Here is an 18,736-nt window from a genome sequence, read left to right as displayed (position 1 = left end):
ACATTCGAAAAAATTACATTTTAAGAAGTTGGAAATAATGGGCCTTAATGAAGATTTGGAACCTTGAACTCAAGTGGAGATGCAGCGATGGCATCCTCTACGCGCAGAGTGATGCAAGATGGCGCTGCCACTGCCCCGTCATTGACGACGCTACGGGAGTCCCGCAACGTGCGTGGATCAGCCGCGTTGGGCACGTCGAGTAGCACGGCTGAGCGTGGGGTGGTGCGACACATCACTTGCGACTGCATCTTTAGCGCAGTATGCGAGAGACGTGCCAGGAACAGCCTACCAGTGCTAAGCGGTCGTTGCAGGGACACGGACAGTGGTGCGCATGCACAAGACTCTCAAATGGGTGAGAGCTGCGGGGCTGCCGCTCAGTGTCGGGCTGAGGAGCTCAGCTCAACGCTGAGTGAGGAACAGGCCTGCAGAAGTCCAGGAAGCGGAGCTGCAACAAGAGATGGAAGAAGAATTAGAACATTATTTGGAAGCAGAAGATAATCAACTATTGCTAGCTGCAGCAAAAGTGGAAGTTACCTCAACATCTTTGAAATTACCTTCACCATATAAGTCTCCCAGCACTATGAATCCTATGCCCCCTTTCTAATGTAATGATGATGTTGGAAACTATAACAAAACAAAATGAGAGTCTGATGGATTATGTTTCACTGATATGTCTGGTGAAATTGCTTTAATGAAAGTGGGCGTTAGTAAATGTTTGACAACAGTGGATAAAGTTGAAATAAAATTAAAAATGTGGAAGATTGAGTGGATCAAGTGGAAGGAGCGGTTGCCGGATGGCAGATTGAGAAGAATTTTTTACAGAAGATGGATTCCTTAGAAAATCAAAGTCAGTGGAATAATATAAAAATAGTGGGGTTGCCAGAAGGTTTTGAAGGAGTAAATCCTACAAAATTTTTAAAAGAATGAATTGTTGAAATAATTGCTCCAGAATACTTTCTGGAGGGTTTGGAGATAGAGAGAGCTCATCGTGCGTTAAGAAAAAAACCATTGCTAGGGCAACCACCTAGAGCTGTTTTGGTGAGGTGTTTGAAGTATCAAGATCATGAAATGATTTTACGTGCAGCGGTTTTACAGGCACGTATGAATGGTCCAAAGGTAATTCAAAATAGTAAAGTTTTTTTCCATGTGAATTTGAGTCAGGCGGTAGTTATGAAACGGAAAGAATTTAATCTTGCTAAAGTTGTCTTATGGAAAAAAGGCTATAGATCTACTTTTAGATATCCAGCAATTTTAAAAATATTTTATGGGCAATACCAATCTCAGTTTTTTGAAGATCCACAGGCAGCTTTAACTTTTGCTAACTCTTTACCAGATTCTAAGTTGACACAGGAATTTGCGTTGAAACTGTTGGTGGTGTTGGATAAAGCTGGAAATGGGAAAGTTGAGAAAAAACTGGAAGTTGAACCATTGATGGATTTCCAAAAAATTCCAGAAGCATTCAGTAAATTAAGGGTTTCTTTGCTCTCTGGCTGGGGAGAAGATGCTATCCCAGCTAAATCCAAAGTCATCAGCCATTGTTGGTATTAACCACACTCGGTTAATAAGGGAGTTACTGCTTTGCAGTTTTTTTGGGGGGGGGGGGGTTAAAGTGTTTTTTTTGTTTAAGAGGGGCTTTTTTCTTAGTGAGTTGTGAAAGATTGGGTGCCATTATATAGATTGTAATGAGTAGACTAAGTTTTGCAACTTTTAATGTTAAGGGGTTAAATCATCCGATAAAGAGAAAACATGTTTTAGATTATATTAAGAAATTAAAAGTAGATATAGCATTTTTGCAAGAAACTCAATTAACAGAAAAAGAGCATTTAAAGTTAAAAAGAAATTGGGTTGGACATGTAATTTCGTCTTCATTTCATTCTAAAGCTAGGGGGCGTGGCTATTTTAGTTAATAAGAAAATATATTTTTTGGTAGTTTCTTTTTTTTGCAAATGCGGGAAGAGTGTTAATTCTTACTTATAATTTTTTTCTGAAAGTTGGACTTTAATGAATGTTTATGCACCAAATGAAGACGATGAAGTTTTTATTTCAGAGGCATTTTTAAATTTGTATCAGTAAAATGGAAATCAATAGGTAGGAGGGGATTTCAATTGTTGTTTGGATCCACTGTGGAACAAATCTCCAAAAATTGTCAGAAGGTCTAAGATGGCAAAAAGATTGCATGAAATGAAGGATTTGAATTTAGTGTAAATTTGGAAGAAATTAAATCCAACAGAAAAAAAATTATTCATTTTATTCAGCTCAACATAATTCTTTTTCTAGAATAGATCTATTTTGATTTCTGCACATTTACAAGGAAGATTTAACTTTGCAGAATTTAAAAGTAGATTATGTTCAGATCATTCATTATTGTTAGTTAGATGTTTAGGTACTGAATTGATTGAGACAGCTTATCGATGGAGGTTTAATGAAATGTTATTGAAGAGAACAGATTTTGTTAAACATATAAGAGATCAAATTTAATTTTATTTACAAATGAATCAAGATTCAGTTCAAAGTAAGTTTGTTTTGTGGGATGCTTTAAAAGCATTTTTGAGAGGATTAATTATTAGTTATACAACAAAGATTTTAAAAAAACAGTATCAATTAGAAAGCTCAAACTTGAAGAAATTGAAGGTTTGGAGAAAAAGTTACAGAAAAAATGTACAGAGGATGATAAGATACAATTATCTAAATTGAATTTGCGTTATAATAATTTACAAATATACAAGTATGAGAAAATGACATTGAGATCTAAACAACATTATGAATTGGGAGAAAGAGCACAAGATTTTGGCATGGCAACTTAAAAATGAGCAAGTGTCAAGGACAATTAATGCCATTAGGAAGAATGGAGAAATTACATAAATGAAAAGATACTAATGATGAATTTTACAAATTTTATAAAAATTTATATACATCAGATGGTAACCAAGATATTGATCAAATTGATTTATTTTTAGATAATTTAAATTTACCAACATTGAATGAAGAAGAGGTAAAGAATTTAGATTTTTTTTACTGTATTAGAATTGAAGGAAGCCTTACAATCGATGCCTAATGGGAAATCTCCTGGAGAGGATGGCTTTACGACGGAGTTTTATAAAAAGTTTAATGATTTACTATTTCCGTGAAATAAAGATGTTTTGAACAGCAACTGAAATAAGTGCATTTCCAGAATCTTCCTCAAGATTACAGTTATACCCAAAAAAGATAGAGATCCTTTAAAAGTATCATCGTATAGACTGATATCATTATTAAATGTTGACTATCAATTGGTGGCGAAAGTTTTGGCCAATAGTTCATATTGATCAGGTAGGTTTCGTTAAAGGTAGGTATTCAGCAGATGATATAGTTAAGCTGATTTCATTAATTTTAATGTGACAAAACAACAAAATAATCAACTAATGGTTGTATCTTTGGATGCTGAGAAGGCGTTTGATCAGGTTAAGTGAAAACTTTTGTTTAGAATATTAGAAAAATTTAATTTTGGTCTATTTTTTAGAAGTTGGGTTAAGGTTTTATATGCAGGACCTATAGCTAGGGTGTTAACAAATGGTCAGACAGTCAGACATCATTTTTTATTTATTTATCTCATTCTACAAGAAAAGGCTGCCCTCTCTCACCTGCTTTATCTGCTTTAGTGATTGAACCTTTAGCTTAGGCCGTTCGACAAGATTTAGGTATTAGGGTAATTAGAGTGAAGGAAAATGAATATAAAATTAGTTTATTTGCAGATGATGTTCTGATATATTTAACTAATCCAAAGGTTTCACTAAAGTCATTACAGGATTTATTGAATAAATATGGTAAATTATCGGGATATAAGGTAAATTGGGAAAAGAGTGTCATTTTGTCAATTGCAAAGGAAGACTATATAGATTGTAGACAAATTACTAAGTTAAGATGATCAAATAAAATTTTTAGGAGTAAATTGTAAATAAAAATTATCATGAATTATTTAATTTAAATTATGTACCTTTATTGAATGAGATTAAAAATGATTTAGATAAATGGAGAGATTTACCATTGACGTTAATTGGAAGAGTGAATTGTATAAAGATGAATATTTATCCCCGAGTACAGTATCTTTTTCAATCTATTGAATGTATGGTACCAAAAAAGATTTTTAAGGAAATAAATAAGGATATTTTTATAGAAGGGTAAATTATCAAGAGCTTCTCTACAAAAACTGACTTGGAGTTATGAATAGAGTGGTTTGCAATTACCTTGATTTTATAATTATTATGAATCAGCGCAATTGAAATTTATTAATAGAATATTTGATATTGAGCAATCTCCTAAGTGGGCAAAGATAGAGATGGATCAGATTTTGGAAGATAACATTAAGCATTTTATCTATAAATGGAATCCTTTACTGTTACAAAAATTTGAATTACCTATTTCGTGACATATAATGAATATCTGGTATAATTGTAATTTAATTATAGGGTCTAAAGGGATAATTTTGATAAAATCACCAATATATCAGAATAAATTAATTCCTTTCTCATTGAATAACCCTCATTTAAAGGACTGGAAAAATAAAAGAATAGTTAATGTTATAGACTGTTTTGAAGCAGGGAAGTTTTGTTCATTTAATAGATTAGAAGAGAAATATGGTATAACATTAAATTCTTTCTTTGTTTATTATCAATTTTGAGATTTTTTAAAGAAGAGTTATGGTAAGGAAATAAATTTGCCAGTTCAAACGAAATTTGAACTATCGATTGAGGATAAAAATGATAAAGGTTTTATTTCTGATATGTATAGATTGTTGCAGGAAAAAATGGAAAAAGGTTAAAGAGAAATGGGAAAAAGATTAAAAATATTGTTTTGGCAGGGAAGGAATGGTCACAAATGTGTGTTGATAGTGTTACAAAATTAATAAATTTGAGATATAATATGGTTAATTATAATTTTTAACATCAATTATATTTAACCCCTGAGAAATTGAAAATATATGAATTTGGTATAACAGATTTATGTTTTAGATGTAGAGAGCAGAAAGGTACTTTTGAACATTTGGACGTGTAAAAAATTTAAATATTTTTGGGAGGAAGTTATAAAATTTTTGAGAGATTTGTTTAAAATGGATATTAGATTGGATCCAAGGTTGTGTTTATTGGGTTATGATAAAGTCCCTTTGGTTGATTCAAGATTGCCCAAATCATATTTAGCCTTTTTAAAGTTAGCATTAGTAGTAGCAAGAAAATATATAGCTATCACATGGAAGAATGATGTACAACTAAACTTGCGAAGATGGCATAATGAATTGAAGTCTTGTTTATATTTAGAAAAATTAATATATAATGTGAGAAATTATTACTCTTTTTTTATTGATATGTGGGGATTATATTTGAAACATGTGGCTATAGAAATTAAATAAGAGTAATAAGTTTGGCACACCAATCAGGGAATATTGGTTTTGGTTGTAAGTTTTTGGGGGGGTGGGGGAGTTTTTTAAAAATTTTTAGTGGGGTTTTTGTTACGGGGGGGAGGGTATATAATTATTTTTCTTTATATTTATCTTCTTTGTATAATTTGAAAAGTTAAATAAAATTTTCACAATAAAAAAAGGAATACTTAAAGTGGCATGTGAGTGGAAAGAAAAAGGCTGAGGACCACTGGGGTAATTTCATTTTCTTTTGCCATGATTGCTCACTGTGGCTTAAAGCCTGTTCTGTAGATTTCGATATCACGTCTTTGTTCACCCGGATTGTTATGACGTAATAGTATTGAATGGAACGCTGGCTGGATAGACTGAAATCCTCTCATATCTCTAAGATGGTGATCAATGGTAATTGAGCCCTGGCAACACCCATGGTACAAAAGGTTCTGCCTTAGCTCTCATTTCACTTGACTGCCCACCATCAGACCTCGTGGATAGATCGCTTCGAACAACATATCCTTTTGAACTGGTCAGTCCCTTCTCTTCAGCCTTTTTATCAACAAATCTTGATTTCAGATGCTATTGGTTTTTTTTTTCTGAGCTCCAATTGCTGCTTCATTTGCTGGTCCTCTTCCGGGCATTTCTCCTCAAGCGCATCATGGAGGTTACAGGATGTGGCAAATTCAGGGGCTTGGAAGGATCAACTCAGCCTGAGCCTTTATACGTTGGGATGAAGTACTTGAAGCATAGAAAGCCCCACAACCCACCTTTTTGGCAGCTTCTATATCCAGCATTGACACACTGTCTTCTGGACTTACTTCTGGGACATTATTGTTGCCCAGAAGTCTGATTCTGTTTCAGATTTGAATTGTACGTTTTATTCCTTTTCATCCTCTTTGCCGACATCTGCAGTAACTTCCAGAGTCTTTATTCTCATCAGCTAAAGCTGGCTCTTTTCTTTAATTCCCAGCCTCAGTCTATCGACAAGAACATTTTTAACAACACTTGTATCGCATTCCCATCGCCTCAGTTTTTCTCTGAGATCCACAACTTCAATCTCTTGGATACATTGATCCTCAACAGCTAAGTCAGCAGCTGCAGCCATTTTAACTCGTCTTGTTCCACCGTCCATCAAGCAACCACAACATAAGCCAAATCAACAGTCCCCAACGGACTTATGGCAGCAAAATGCAAACTGTGTTCAAACTTGTTACAAGTACACAGAAGGGGTCCACAGGCATATGGCTACAACTTCTGATGGCTGTAATGTGCTGTTATTAACAAACGAGTTTCCACTGCAGCATCCATCAATAACAACGCTGATTTTCAAAAAATAGTTTCACCAATGTGTTGAAAAGACACTTTGGTATTAGATTAGAAGCTCTGAACCCCTTTCTGTCCATTACTCAGGGCAGATGGATGTGGATTATAAACTGTGCCAAGCTTGAGGAATTTCCAAGATGGCCACCATATTATTTTCAACCTTCTAATCTTCTATTTTCCTCCTTCTGGTTTCCAAAAATAATTCTTCGTTGACTAAAGACAACAGTTTCTGTTCATTTAATTTCTGTCAACTTCATACAGCAATTTCTGTTGATTTCATTTCATAGGAACATAGGAAGTAGGAACAGGAGTAGGCCAAAAATGGCCCATCGAGCCTGCTCCGCCATTCAATACGATCATTGCTGATCTAATTTATGACCTAACTCCACCTACCTGCCTTCTCCCCATATCCCCTAATTCCTCTATCATGTAAAAATTTATCTAACCGAATTTTAAATATGTTTAATGAAGCAGCCTCAACCACTTCGCTGGTTAGAAAATTCCAAACATTCACTACTCTCTGGGAAAAACTATTTTTCTTCATCTGTCCTAAATCTACTCCCCCGAATCTTGAGACTGTATCCTCTCATTTTAGTTTCCCTGGCCAGCTCAAAAAACCTTCCTACATCTATCCTACCTATACCCTTCATAATCCTATATGTTTCTATAAGATCTCCTCTCATTCTTCTGAACTCGAGCGAATACAATCCTAGACGATTTAATCTTTCATCATATGTCAACCCCTTCATCCCAGGGATCAACCTAGTAAACCTCCTCTGGACCATCTCCAAAGCCAGTATATCCTTCCTCAAATATGGAGACCAGAACTGGACACAGTACTCCAGGTGCGGTCTCACCAGTACCTCATACAGTTACAACATTACCTCCCTACTCCTAAATTCAATTCCTCTAGTGATGAAGGCCAACATTCCATTTGCCTTCTTAATGACTTGCTGCACCTCCAACCTAACTTTTTGCGATTCATAAATTTTGGTAAATTTATTACAACAAAGTTCTGTTGACTTAATGTCGCGAATTCTTTCCTATTCACCTATATAGTTGCTTGTAGGCTAAGTTAGGGGTTTGTCTGCGACACATTTTCAATCATTTCCACTGCAAGTTCAGTTGTATTTAAATCCTTTGTTGTTAACATGCAGAATTTGTAACCTTCTTTCTTGATAGAAGTATAGTATATACTTCTTTCTTTCTTCTTTGGCTTGGCTTCGCGGACAAAGATTAATGGAGGGGTAATGTCCACGTCAGCTGCAGGCTCGTTTGTGGCTGACAAGTCCGATGCGGGACAGGCGGTTGCAAGGGAAAATTGGTTGGTTGGGGTTGGGTGTTGGGTTTTTCCTCCTTTGTCTTTTGTCAGTGAGGTGGGCTATACCAAAACTTTAATTTTAAAGTTAATGAGGCCTAAAGCAATGCTGAAATGATACTTTAATGACCCTTAAATGGTCAACAGAAATTGCGGCCCTAACTTATCCTACTCCAGTTTCCAAATGCCCAAAACAACCACGCATGCTCATTTGAAGATGCTGGCTGCCGGCTCCAACTGCTACCTGCAGGCACAGAGTCAAGTGTGCACACTTATTGAAGGACATGCTGGCCCTCGCTATACTGATCTCTGCCAACCACACGAGCTGCCATGCTCCTCTGGCACTGCAACAGTGCCTGTTTTCGCGTATGCACCTGCTGGCACCTGCACCCAGCAGTCAGCATGGCTGAGCACAGTCTACTCATCTTCGGGACATCACCGACGCCCGTGGGGACCAACGGGACACCACCCAACCACAACCAAAGGTGAGGTTTTGGTTCATGCTACTTATTCTGACAATCAAATTAATTTTTCAAACTGTTTTTCTTAAACCTTCAAGTCATTGAAGAGTTTAACTTAAACTTTCCCAAATCTGATAAATTTTATGCATCATAACTCCCATCAAATTCCACTCATCCAAATGCAGGTGCTCAATGATATATACCAGCCATCAGAAAATCAAGGACCCAAAATAAAAATGTTCACACTCAGCAACTATGTCCTCCTTACTCTGTTGGTTCCTAACCTCATTCCCTCCAAAAATCTTTCATAACTCCAACTCTGCCCATGTACATTTGCAACTTCAGTTTACATTTGACAACTGTGCCATCAATTCCCTCAATCCCATATCTCTGAAATTACCTCCCTCAGCCTTTTTCCTGTTAAGGTCACAACATCAAACCTACAATTTTGACAAGGTTTTGGTTCTTTGTGTCACCATCTTTCAGTCAGTTTTTGCCTGTGCAACAGAGTATGTAGAAATGTTTTTGTAAGATAAATTGGGAAAGCTTTCTTAGTGTAGATCAAATACATTCTAAAACAGATCTTATTTAAAATACTGGAGTTCTGCCCCATGCTAGACATATCGGGGCCTCAGAGCTTTTGAAGAGCCTTGAAGATTGCTCAAGAGACTTCACTAATAGATTGTTGTTTACAAAAGGCAACAGATGAAAGATCTTGTCGGAGCCTCAGACAGTCTGAAGGAGAAGTTGCTGTCCTAAGAGAGTCATGTGGTTTTGCGAGCGAGAGCGAGAGAGAGAGAGAGAGAAAGAGAGAGAGAGAGAGAGAGAGAGAGAGAGAGAGAGAGAGAGCAGCAAAAGCAGCTGTGATAGGAACAGGACAAGCTGGCAAGCTTGTGGACAGCCCATTTAGAAGATGGCTTGGTCAAAGCCCTTGTGGTTTATGCAAGAGGAGAGGACTGGCTGTCTAATGTTTCACTTGGAATAAATGAAACAAAAAGGAACTCTGTGGTGACCTGAAAGAAAGAGGTTATCATCTGGAGAACCCTGAAGGGGCAAGTTTTGTCAGCAAGACAATGGAGTGGCTGATGGAAGTACATCAGTTGTGGATGTCCTGGAATAACAAATCTCTCTCTCTAAACCGACAAGAACCTTGCTGAGTGGTAATCTTTCAAGCACCAAAGCCTGGTGAACTTTATAAATGTTAAATTCTGTGCACAATATAAGAATTTCCTCCAACCAGTGAACTTTGAGGAATGAGAAGTGAGATTAGACTGTGAAGCATTGAACTTTTCTGAACTTACACACACAATACACGTTCGCTTAGAATTAGAAGGGGGTTAAGTAAGTTAATAGTGATAAGTTAAAGTTTGATACTATTTTCATGCTTAGACAATTAAAAACAACTTTTGTTTAAGTAACCATTTGTCTCGGTGTATCTCTATTGCTGCTGGGTTTTGGGGTCCTCTGGGCTCGTAACACCTGATTATGCTCTACTAACATCTTAGAATATTTTACTACACCAATGACACATACAAATGTTGAAAATAATAAGGTACCAATAATCCCAAAAGAACTAGATTTGTTTGCAGAAATTATCAAGGAAAACAATTTTTAAAACTGTTCAACTGAAAAAGGCAAATCCACAAAAATGAAGGGGAATTTACAAAACAGACTGCAATGAAAGCAGTACAAGCAATGTTTAAACTCAACACTCAAAATGAACAGACACAGAAATTCCTGCCCAATGCAACAACGCAGTTAATGTTGTACTCTGAAACTGATACTACAAAAGATTGTTCAGTTACAGTACAAACTACAAACTGACTATTGTTAGTGACTTGGTTCCAGCAACAGATGTGGAGGTATCTGACCTGGCCTCAGGTGCCTGATCATTTTGACATGTGTGGGCAAAGTAAATAGTATTGTTTTTCATCATTAGCACTTCATCCAGAATAAAATTAATTAAAATAAACTTATAGTTCATTCTCACCGAGAAAGAGTTTTTATATGGAACATTTGTGCCTCAACCTGCATAAAATGTTTGACTTTGCGCATTTTTATGTACAAAGACCACTGGATCCAGATCTTATGCAGCATCTGTAAACGAGCTGAAAGAAACAAAAAGGAATATCAAAACATGGTATCAAATTTAACCCTGATAATTACAGCTAACATGATACAAGCATTACTTAAGTATCTGTAAGTGATACTCACATCATTTAAGAGGAGCCATCAGTATATGACGGTGATTGCATGACCAAGGCAAGCAACCTCAGTTTGAATGGATTTTCTTCTCAAAGAACACAAACTCATTGGTAGAATTTAAATGACAAAAATAAAGAAGTAATAACCAAAATAAATCCTTAAAATATTCAGCAGATTAGGCAAAATCTGCAAGCAAGAGAGTTTCAGCTTGATGATTTTCATTTGAACAAAGAATGTTACAAGGGAGCAGGAAATTAGGAGAATGGGTTAATGTTTGTGAAAGAGCAGAGGACAAAATAAAATATGACGCAAATTGATGTTAATTGAAAGGGGATGGTGAAGGGCTGATGACGGCAGCTAATCTTTCGGCTGTTGTAAACAGTCAAAATAATGGCTTTGTAAAAAAAAAATCCCAGTAATAATTTATTGACTTTATTTTTCCAGTGAAATTACTGTTAATCTTGTTTTATCTTCACCTTAAGATCTCATCACTGTCTCTCCTTTTTTGTTTGTTACTGCTTTCCCCTGCTTTTTTATGTTATTAATCCATTACCTTCCACAAATTGAAAGTGGATGACTGACAGAAATTAACCTATGTACAGTGTATCTGTGAAAGGTACCTGGAATTAAGTAAATTTCAACTTTTTCTAAAAGGTTAGCAGTTATTTCCCATGTCAATCTACTTTAGTGCCATTCAGTGCTTTCTAATCTGTTCTTGCTCAGTTAACTGCAGAGCAAGGCAACTTGGAAAGATTGCTGCTGATGTACTCTTTGAGCAGAATTGACAGTGGGACATCGGATTCATCATTATTTCAAAAAATAGAAAATTAGAGTATATTCTTCCATTAAAAATTATTTTAAAAGTTATACTCTTGACTTGGCTACCAACTAACACAAGCAAACATAACAAAGATTATCAAGAGTTGATAAGAATTTTATTTTTATATATATATAAATGGTTGCCTACCTTGGAATTGTTGTGGATTGAAATAAGAACATAAATAGTTGCAAACACTGTTTCTGTCAAGACCTATTGTTTGACTTGCTACGCATTTCCCAAATTTTCTATTTTTGTTAAAGTATCAGAAATCTCCATTTTTGCTTTTGTATTCACAGACTGGAAGGCTGCTCAAATTCCAATCAAAATAATCTAGCATTATATTGTCTCTGAAAAAAGTTAATCAATCGATTGTCAGCATCTCCAACACATACCATGTGAAGTTGCAATCCTGAATTTTGATTTCTTCTTCTGCTGTTGAAGATTGTGCAGCTGCCAGGCTCTCCATAACCGACTGTACGTATTGTACCTTTAAAAACAAAATATGTTAATCGAACCATTGTACGTTAGGTTAAAGAGGGTAGGAATACAGATTGAGTGAGATGTGTTTCCAGGTAATTTCCAGAGAATGAAACAATGGGGCTAGGAGCAAACCACTATACTTTTGACTGACTCGAGGGCAAAGATCCTCACTAATTAAAAGCTTCCCAATTTGACATGGTTTATGTATTCCTACCCTCCTGTGTCTGTTAAGTTGACTGTGAGAGAATTTGTGCTGGGTAATCTCAATAACTCCAGAAGACCCAGGAGCATAATGTAGGACTTCAATTTCTGATCAACAGCCAGGAAATGCTCCGAGAAAGGTGTACATGTCGAGATTACATTGTCACATGAGACAAGATTGTGAACCCTCCACAATCCAAATAATTTGGAAGGTCTTTAATTGGGCTTACAAATGGGATAGCAACATCCGGAAGAAGTCACCAAAGACAATGGTGTTATGTGAAACTGCATCTTTGGACAGAAACAAAAAAATTTGCCAAGAAAAGAGCTACTTGGATGAAGCAGTAATTTTCAATCATCAGTTATTTTGTACATAGCTATGCCCATATTTAGGCAATCTCAGAGATTTGAGATTAGCTTCAATTCTATTCGGTAATGCAACCATTTGAAGTAAGGGGCTCAGTGGATGAAGGACCCACACAGGCTGCTGACAAGTTCTATTTGAAGGACTCGGATAGGTTATGAGTTGCTAGCGACTTGCAGTGGAAGGACTCGCACAGGCTGCAGACTGCTGAAGAAAGACTCATGAGAAAAGGTATCAGAACCAGGATTCGAGAGGGTGCTGAGGGCAAGAAGGGTCTCAAGCGCTAAAGGGCTTCCTGACTGTATTGGAGGTTTGGATCTGGAACTCAGGTTACTGATGATTTGAGCGTTAGTCTCTGTGGCTGCAGAAGGTGCTGGAGATGGACACGGCATTTCTGAAGGGACTCTCTTTTGCTTCTCTTCCTCTTATTGTTTGCCAATGCGCATGGCAACATTTTGCTTGCCTTACAGCTGACAAAAGTTGAAGTGTATCATGTATATTACATTTTTAGTGTATTATTACATAACAATAACTGGAACCTTTGAGGACTGGTTATATTGCATGCAATTTTCTGGATCAAATATAACAAGGACATTTAAGACTGCACCCTGTGGACAAGTGCAGCACAAAGAAGAGAAAACTCTTACCTATAGTGACAATCTGCTCGAACCATCAGCTTCCATTCCACATGCGTGCACCACCACTGCTCTTTCCATTCATCAAATACTTTATTCAACAATGCATGACAGTAATGGGATCTAGCAAAATGAAAGACAGCATCACAACAATTGATTGCAATTTCATTCCAAAAATCTTCATTAATGGCTAATTATGGGTTTTATAGCCAGGCACAATTCAGCCCATTAGAGCTATTTATTCACTATTTTATAATTTGTGTAGCTTTAAAGTGACTCGTCATTTACAAATTTTTGTTGTTTATCAATATTCTGTCAGCCTTTTGAGTATTTGTCATTCCTTGAAATGTCCCAAAATTTACCTTTGAAACTATTTAGTCCACTGAGTTTATGCAAAATACAGATAGCAGTCCTGTTAGCACCAAACCTTGGCCTTAGTTCCATTTGAACTCCAAGTTTTAAATTTTTTAGACATACAACACAGTAACAGGCCATTTCGGCCCACAAGGCCATGCTACCCAATTCACCTACAACTCCTGGTATGTTTTGAATGGTGGGAGGAAACTGAAGCACCTGGAGGAAACCGACGCAGACACGGGAAGAACATACAAACTCCTTAAAGAGGGGTTTGAATCCTGCTCTTGATCACTGGCATTGTAATGGCATTGCACTCACCACTACGCAAACCGTGCTGCCCCAAAGACAAAGGAGCGAAATAAAGCTATTCTGCCTGAGTCTGTCCCACCATTCCAATATGGCTAATTGACCATCCTTTTCAACTCAATTCTCCTGCCTTCTCTCCAAAACCCTTTTCTTCCTAATCATGAACATATTTATTTTAATATTTATTTCAGACATACAGCACTGTTACTGCCCTTTTCATCCCACAAGTCTGTGCCACCTAATTATATCCAATTAACCTACAACCCCCATATGTTTTGAACAGTGGGAGGAAACCGGAACCCCAGGGTAAAACCCACTCAGGCACAATGAGTGCATACAAACTCCTTACAGACAGCATAGGATTTAAATCCAGACCCAATTGCTGGCGCTGCAATGGCACTGCTCTGACCACTACGCTAACCATGCCACCCACTGGTCTCTGCATTACAGGAAGGATGCTACCAATCTGATATTTGTCCCAACTCCACATTTATCAAGAATCAATTTGGCTTCCCTTTTCAAAGTCTTTTTGAAAATCCAGCTATATAGCATTTACTAGAAGGGAACATTATAACACAAGAAATAGCAGCCATCAACCAATTTATCCACTTTTTTCTTCACTTTCTCAAGTCCTCGTTCATAATTATAAAATTGTACAGCATGGAAGCAAGCTCTTCTGTCCAAGTCTCCACTGGCCTTCAAGGACTAATTTTATTATTGATTCCAATCAATTCCCATATGGGGTAATTTACAGTTTTAAATTGACCTGCCAATTCATGCCTTTGGAGTGTGGGTAGAAACTAGAGCACCTGATTTCACACACAAACACAGGGAGAACATGCAAATTCCATAGACACCACCAGAAGTCAGGAGTTGTGGGACAGGAGTTCCATCAGTTGCGCCCTGAACTTCCTCCAATTTCCAAAAGTCCATTAATCTCAGATTTTAATGAGCTCATTCATTAAGCATGCAAACCCACTGGGAAATATTCAAAAGAATTACAATCCTTTTCACATATGAAGGACATCTTATTTCAATCTTAAATCGCCAACCCATTTCACTATTTCCACTCTCCAACGAGCATAAACAACTCTACACCATCTGTCAATTCTTCTGATAGATAGATATACTGCAAGATGCAAACCATAAGTTAGCTACAAAAACAGGATGGCCAGATTACAGTTTGCTAAGTATTTAAAAGAGCTCACAGAATTCTGGAAAAAAAGTCTTGTGAACAGTTGAGACCAAGTTTAACCTGTATCAGAATGATGGTAGAAGCCAAATTGTGGGGATTGAAGGAATTGCCCAAAGCATACCACCTTTCCCATGGCTTGCATCTTGCCTCTGTATTTTTGTTCACGAAATCATCTGTGGACAGTGGTCATTTGTGCATATCCATAACAGCCTCCTGAAGAATGTTTCTGATCTGTTGGACAGGCATTTGGGGATTTTTCTTCATTATGATGAGAATGCTTCCGTCATCAGCAGTGGAGATCTTCCTTGGAATACCAGACCCTTTTCAATTACTGAGCTCACCAGTACACTCTTACTTCTTAATGATGTTCTAAAAAGTTGATTTTGGTAATCCGAAGGTTTGGATGATGTCTCTTACTGTTTTATTCTTGTTTTTTTAGCCTTCTAATGGCTTCTTTGACATTCATTAACACAACTCTGGTCCTGGTGTTGAAAAAAGACTCGACTCCAAAGGTGATCAATAGCTTAGAAACAAATCTCACTCTCTTATACCTCCACCAATTAAGCAATTAAACATACCTGAGTATTCACAAACACCTGTGAAGCCAAATGTCCCAAACATTATGGTGCCCTGAAATAAGGGGCCAATGTATAAAAAGTGCTGTAATTTTAACATGGTCAAACCAAATGTACATAAATAACCTTGAATAAAATTTGGAATGTGCACTTTAATTTAATGTGAATTGCTTTATTAAAAATATAAAACTGTGGAGAACAGGGGCAAATAAAGGGATAAAAGTCTCTTTGTTTCAAACATCATGGATGGCACTGTATGTTTATGACATTAACATGTACCAAGACTTCTGGCTGTTCACCCTCTCCCCTCAGAATGCTCTGGATCTGATTGGAGACATCCAGTACCCTGGCAACTGAGAGGCAACACACCATCTGGACGTCTTTATCAGAGTCAGAGAATCTCTTAATTGTTTTCCCCACTATTGAATCTCCTATCGCTATTGAATGCTTTTTCACCTTCTTCGCTCAGTGCCAGAAACCCAGTCATCATTGTCATCCTCTATCAGGTCATCTTCCCCAATTCTATCCAGAATGTAGCTGAGGGGACTGCTACAGAGGTGTTCTCTACAAACCTCTCTCGCTCCTGCCAATCACACTTCACTCTCCCGAAGGAGCAAAAAGTCATCAAACTGCAGCTCCAGTTCCCTAACATGGTCTCTTAAGAGCTGCATCTCGGTGCACCTGGTGCAGAAGTGGGCATCAGGGAGGCTTGCAGTCTCCCAGGGACCCCGCATCTGGCACTCAATGCTGGGTCTCAGAGCAATCTCAGCAAATTCATTCCCTCATTTATTTCCCTGTAATCTTTTATCTTAATTAATAAAATCTATTAATATCCAACAATTTCATCAACCTTTCTTTTATTTCGATTTCAACCCCTGGCAATAATTGTTTACAACATCTGCACATTTTTATTTCTCAAGAACCTGCATTCCAGAATTCTTGCTATGATAAAAAAAGTTGTATTTCATTGTTTAAAAACTATTCTACCTATCAATCACTTTTCCCTGAATATATCTCACATTTTATCAGACACCTCCTCATACTGAAGGCAGAGACTAATATATTTCCAGACCTTGAAGGAATCAAGAGATGTGAAATTACTGCAGAGATGTAGCAATGAAGTAAGAAAGAGGTACAGATGCCACAAGACTCACACCACCAGGTTCAGGAACAGTTGCTTCCCCTCCATCATCAGACTCTTAACAGCAAACCGAATCGGACTCATTTAAGGAATCTTACTTTGCATATTATTTATTATTGAATATTTATTTTCTGTATTGCAGTCAGTTTGTTTGCACTTCCTTTTTTGTTTAAATTTCTCTTTTGTGTATGCATCTTTTCTTTAATAAAATTTTTTGCACTTCCAACAAATAGAAATTCTACATGGTCCACAGAAAAAAATTCTCAGGGTTGTTTGTGGTGTCATTCACCATGTATACTTCTATAATAGTCAAGTGTTTTGGAACCAATTTTTCAGGTCAAATTTGAGGAGGGTTGAGTTTTACTCAGATCTTACTTTTGACTGTATTGAGTACCTGCATTGTTCAAAGCATCAAGAGCTCAGATGGGCGAGTGATCGAGGCGAGGATCTGCAGTTGGAGCATCAGGATCTCCAGCGGGCAGGCGATTGAGGCAAGGATCCACAGTCAGGGTGACGGGATCTCTTGTAGGCAGGCGGGAGAGGTCAGGGCTTCAGGAGCTCAGATGAATGGGCAGCCGGGAGGTCAGGGCTTCGGGACCTCAGATGAGTGGGCAGCCGGGGCACCTGGAGCTCTGGTGGACATGGCTAGGGCGAAGGTCATCAGTTGGGCTGACGGGAGTTCAGATGGGCGTGAAGCCAAGGCAAGGAGCTGCAGTTGGGGCATCGCGAGCTCCAGTGGGCGGGAAGCCAGGCGAGGATCCACATTCGGAGTGCTATGAGCTCGGATGGGCAATCAATCCGAGCCAAAAATAAGGGGGGGGGGGGGTCAACTCTTACATGGATCAAACAGAAAACATGTGATTTTTGGGTCAAACAAAAGTGGGCTGGGGGTCGACTTTTGCAAGAATATATACAGTGTGTACCTGACAAATATATATGAACTTTGATCTGACTAAATAGCAAATGGCCTTTTGCTGCTTCGGTTTCTAAACTTCTCCCTCAATAAGTAAGTGTGATTAAAGTCAGATGCCAAATGCAAAAAGATAGGTAGTGGTAGAATCATAAATTTTCGTCAATTTATATTCTCGAATCAAAATAAATTCAAAATTTTCAGATAAAATAACATTATGTTATTTTATGAACAAGTTCTTAGGAAAAAAATTACAAATTACAAGAGAAGGTTAATAAAAACAGATTGCGCAAATAACTGGAAGTTAACATAAATAAATGCAGAAAGACATTTGTCCCTTATTGAGTGTTATATCATGGAGCAAAGATACAAGAGATGTCTGATCAGAAAAACTTGCACCACAGGTGAGCAAAGCTGTCAGATGTATTTTTGAAGGTATAAATTTTAACACGAGGGAATCTCTACTAAACCTCTGTTGAACATTGAACCCCTCCAGCAGGTTCAGAAACAGCAGCTACTCCTCCACCATCCGACTCCTCAATCACAAACTCAATCAGAGGCTCATTTAAGGACTTGTAGCTGCTACTTTGGTAGAGCTACTAAAGCAATGCATATACACCAGGTGAGGCAACATAAGACTGATTTATTTCGACTTTACAGGCTTCTTTTATCTAACTCATGTCCTGGGCTCCACGGGACAGGGTGGGACATAATTATGAGTTTGCTGCCGATCCACAGGACTGGCAGGTTTAAATTAAGCGCAATGAATCCCGCGCCTTCCAGCAGGAGACTCGGCAAACCAATTTGGCGATTCTCGGCACGCAGCACAGTGCGCGCGTGTGGTCCATGAAATGGGTGAGTACCCAGCTGTCTGTCCTATGGCTCTGCGCGCCCACCGAAGAACCGCACTGGCGACGTTTCGCAATATCGCACTGTGCGCCCACTCAGCCCACTACACACTCTTAGTTTTGTACTTCATTGATTTTTTTTTCCTCTGTGTATTTCACACAGTGTGTTTATACTTCTTTATTTGTTTACATAACTTTGAGTACTGTTTTT

General features: G+C 37.7%; 1 protein-coding gene across 9 annotated transcripts in view; it reads right to left on the bottom strand.

Annotated features, from left to right (window-relative positions):
- Positions 1–18,736, bottom strand: part of sfi1 (SFI1 centrin binding protein) — a 287,818-nt gene that overhangs the window by 233,798 nt on the left and 35,284 nt on the right. For all 9 annotated transcript variants that reach the window (XM_069933071.1, XM_069933076.1, XM_069933070.1 and 6 more), the window contains 3 exons: positions 13,206–13,316; positions 11,906–12,000; positions 10,479–10,596 (listed from right to left, as the gene is read on the bottom strand). In XM_069933071.1, coding sequence (XP_069789172.1) covers positions 10,479–10,596; positions 11,906–12,000; positions 13,206–13,316 — 324 coding nt within the window. The remainder of the gene's footprint in view (positions 1–10,478; positions 10,597–11,905; positions 12,001–13,205; positions 13,317–18,736) is intronic.

The sequence above is a fragment of the Narcine bancroftii genome, chromosome 4 (genome assembly GCF_036971445.1).
Source record: "Narcine bancroftii isolate sNarBan1 chromosome 4, sNarBan1.hap1, whole genome shotgun sequence".
Classification (NCBI taxonomy): domain Eukaryota; kingdom Metazoa; phylum Chordata; class Chondrichthyes; order Torpediniformes; family Narcinidae; genus Narcine; species Narcine bancroftii.
Note: the sequence above shows the minus strand (reverse complement) of the source record. Positions and strands in the feature narration are given on the sequence as shown.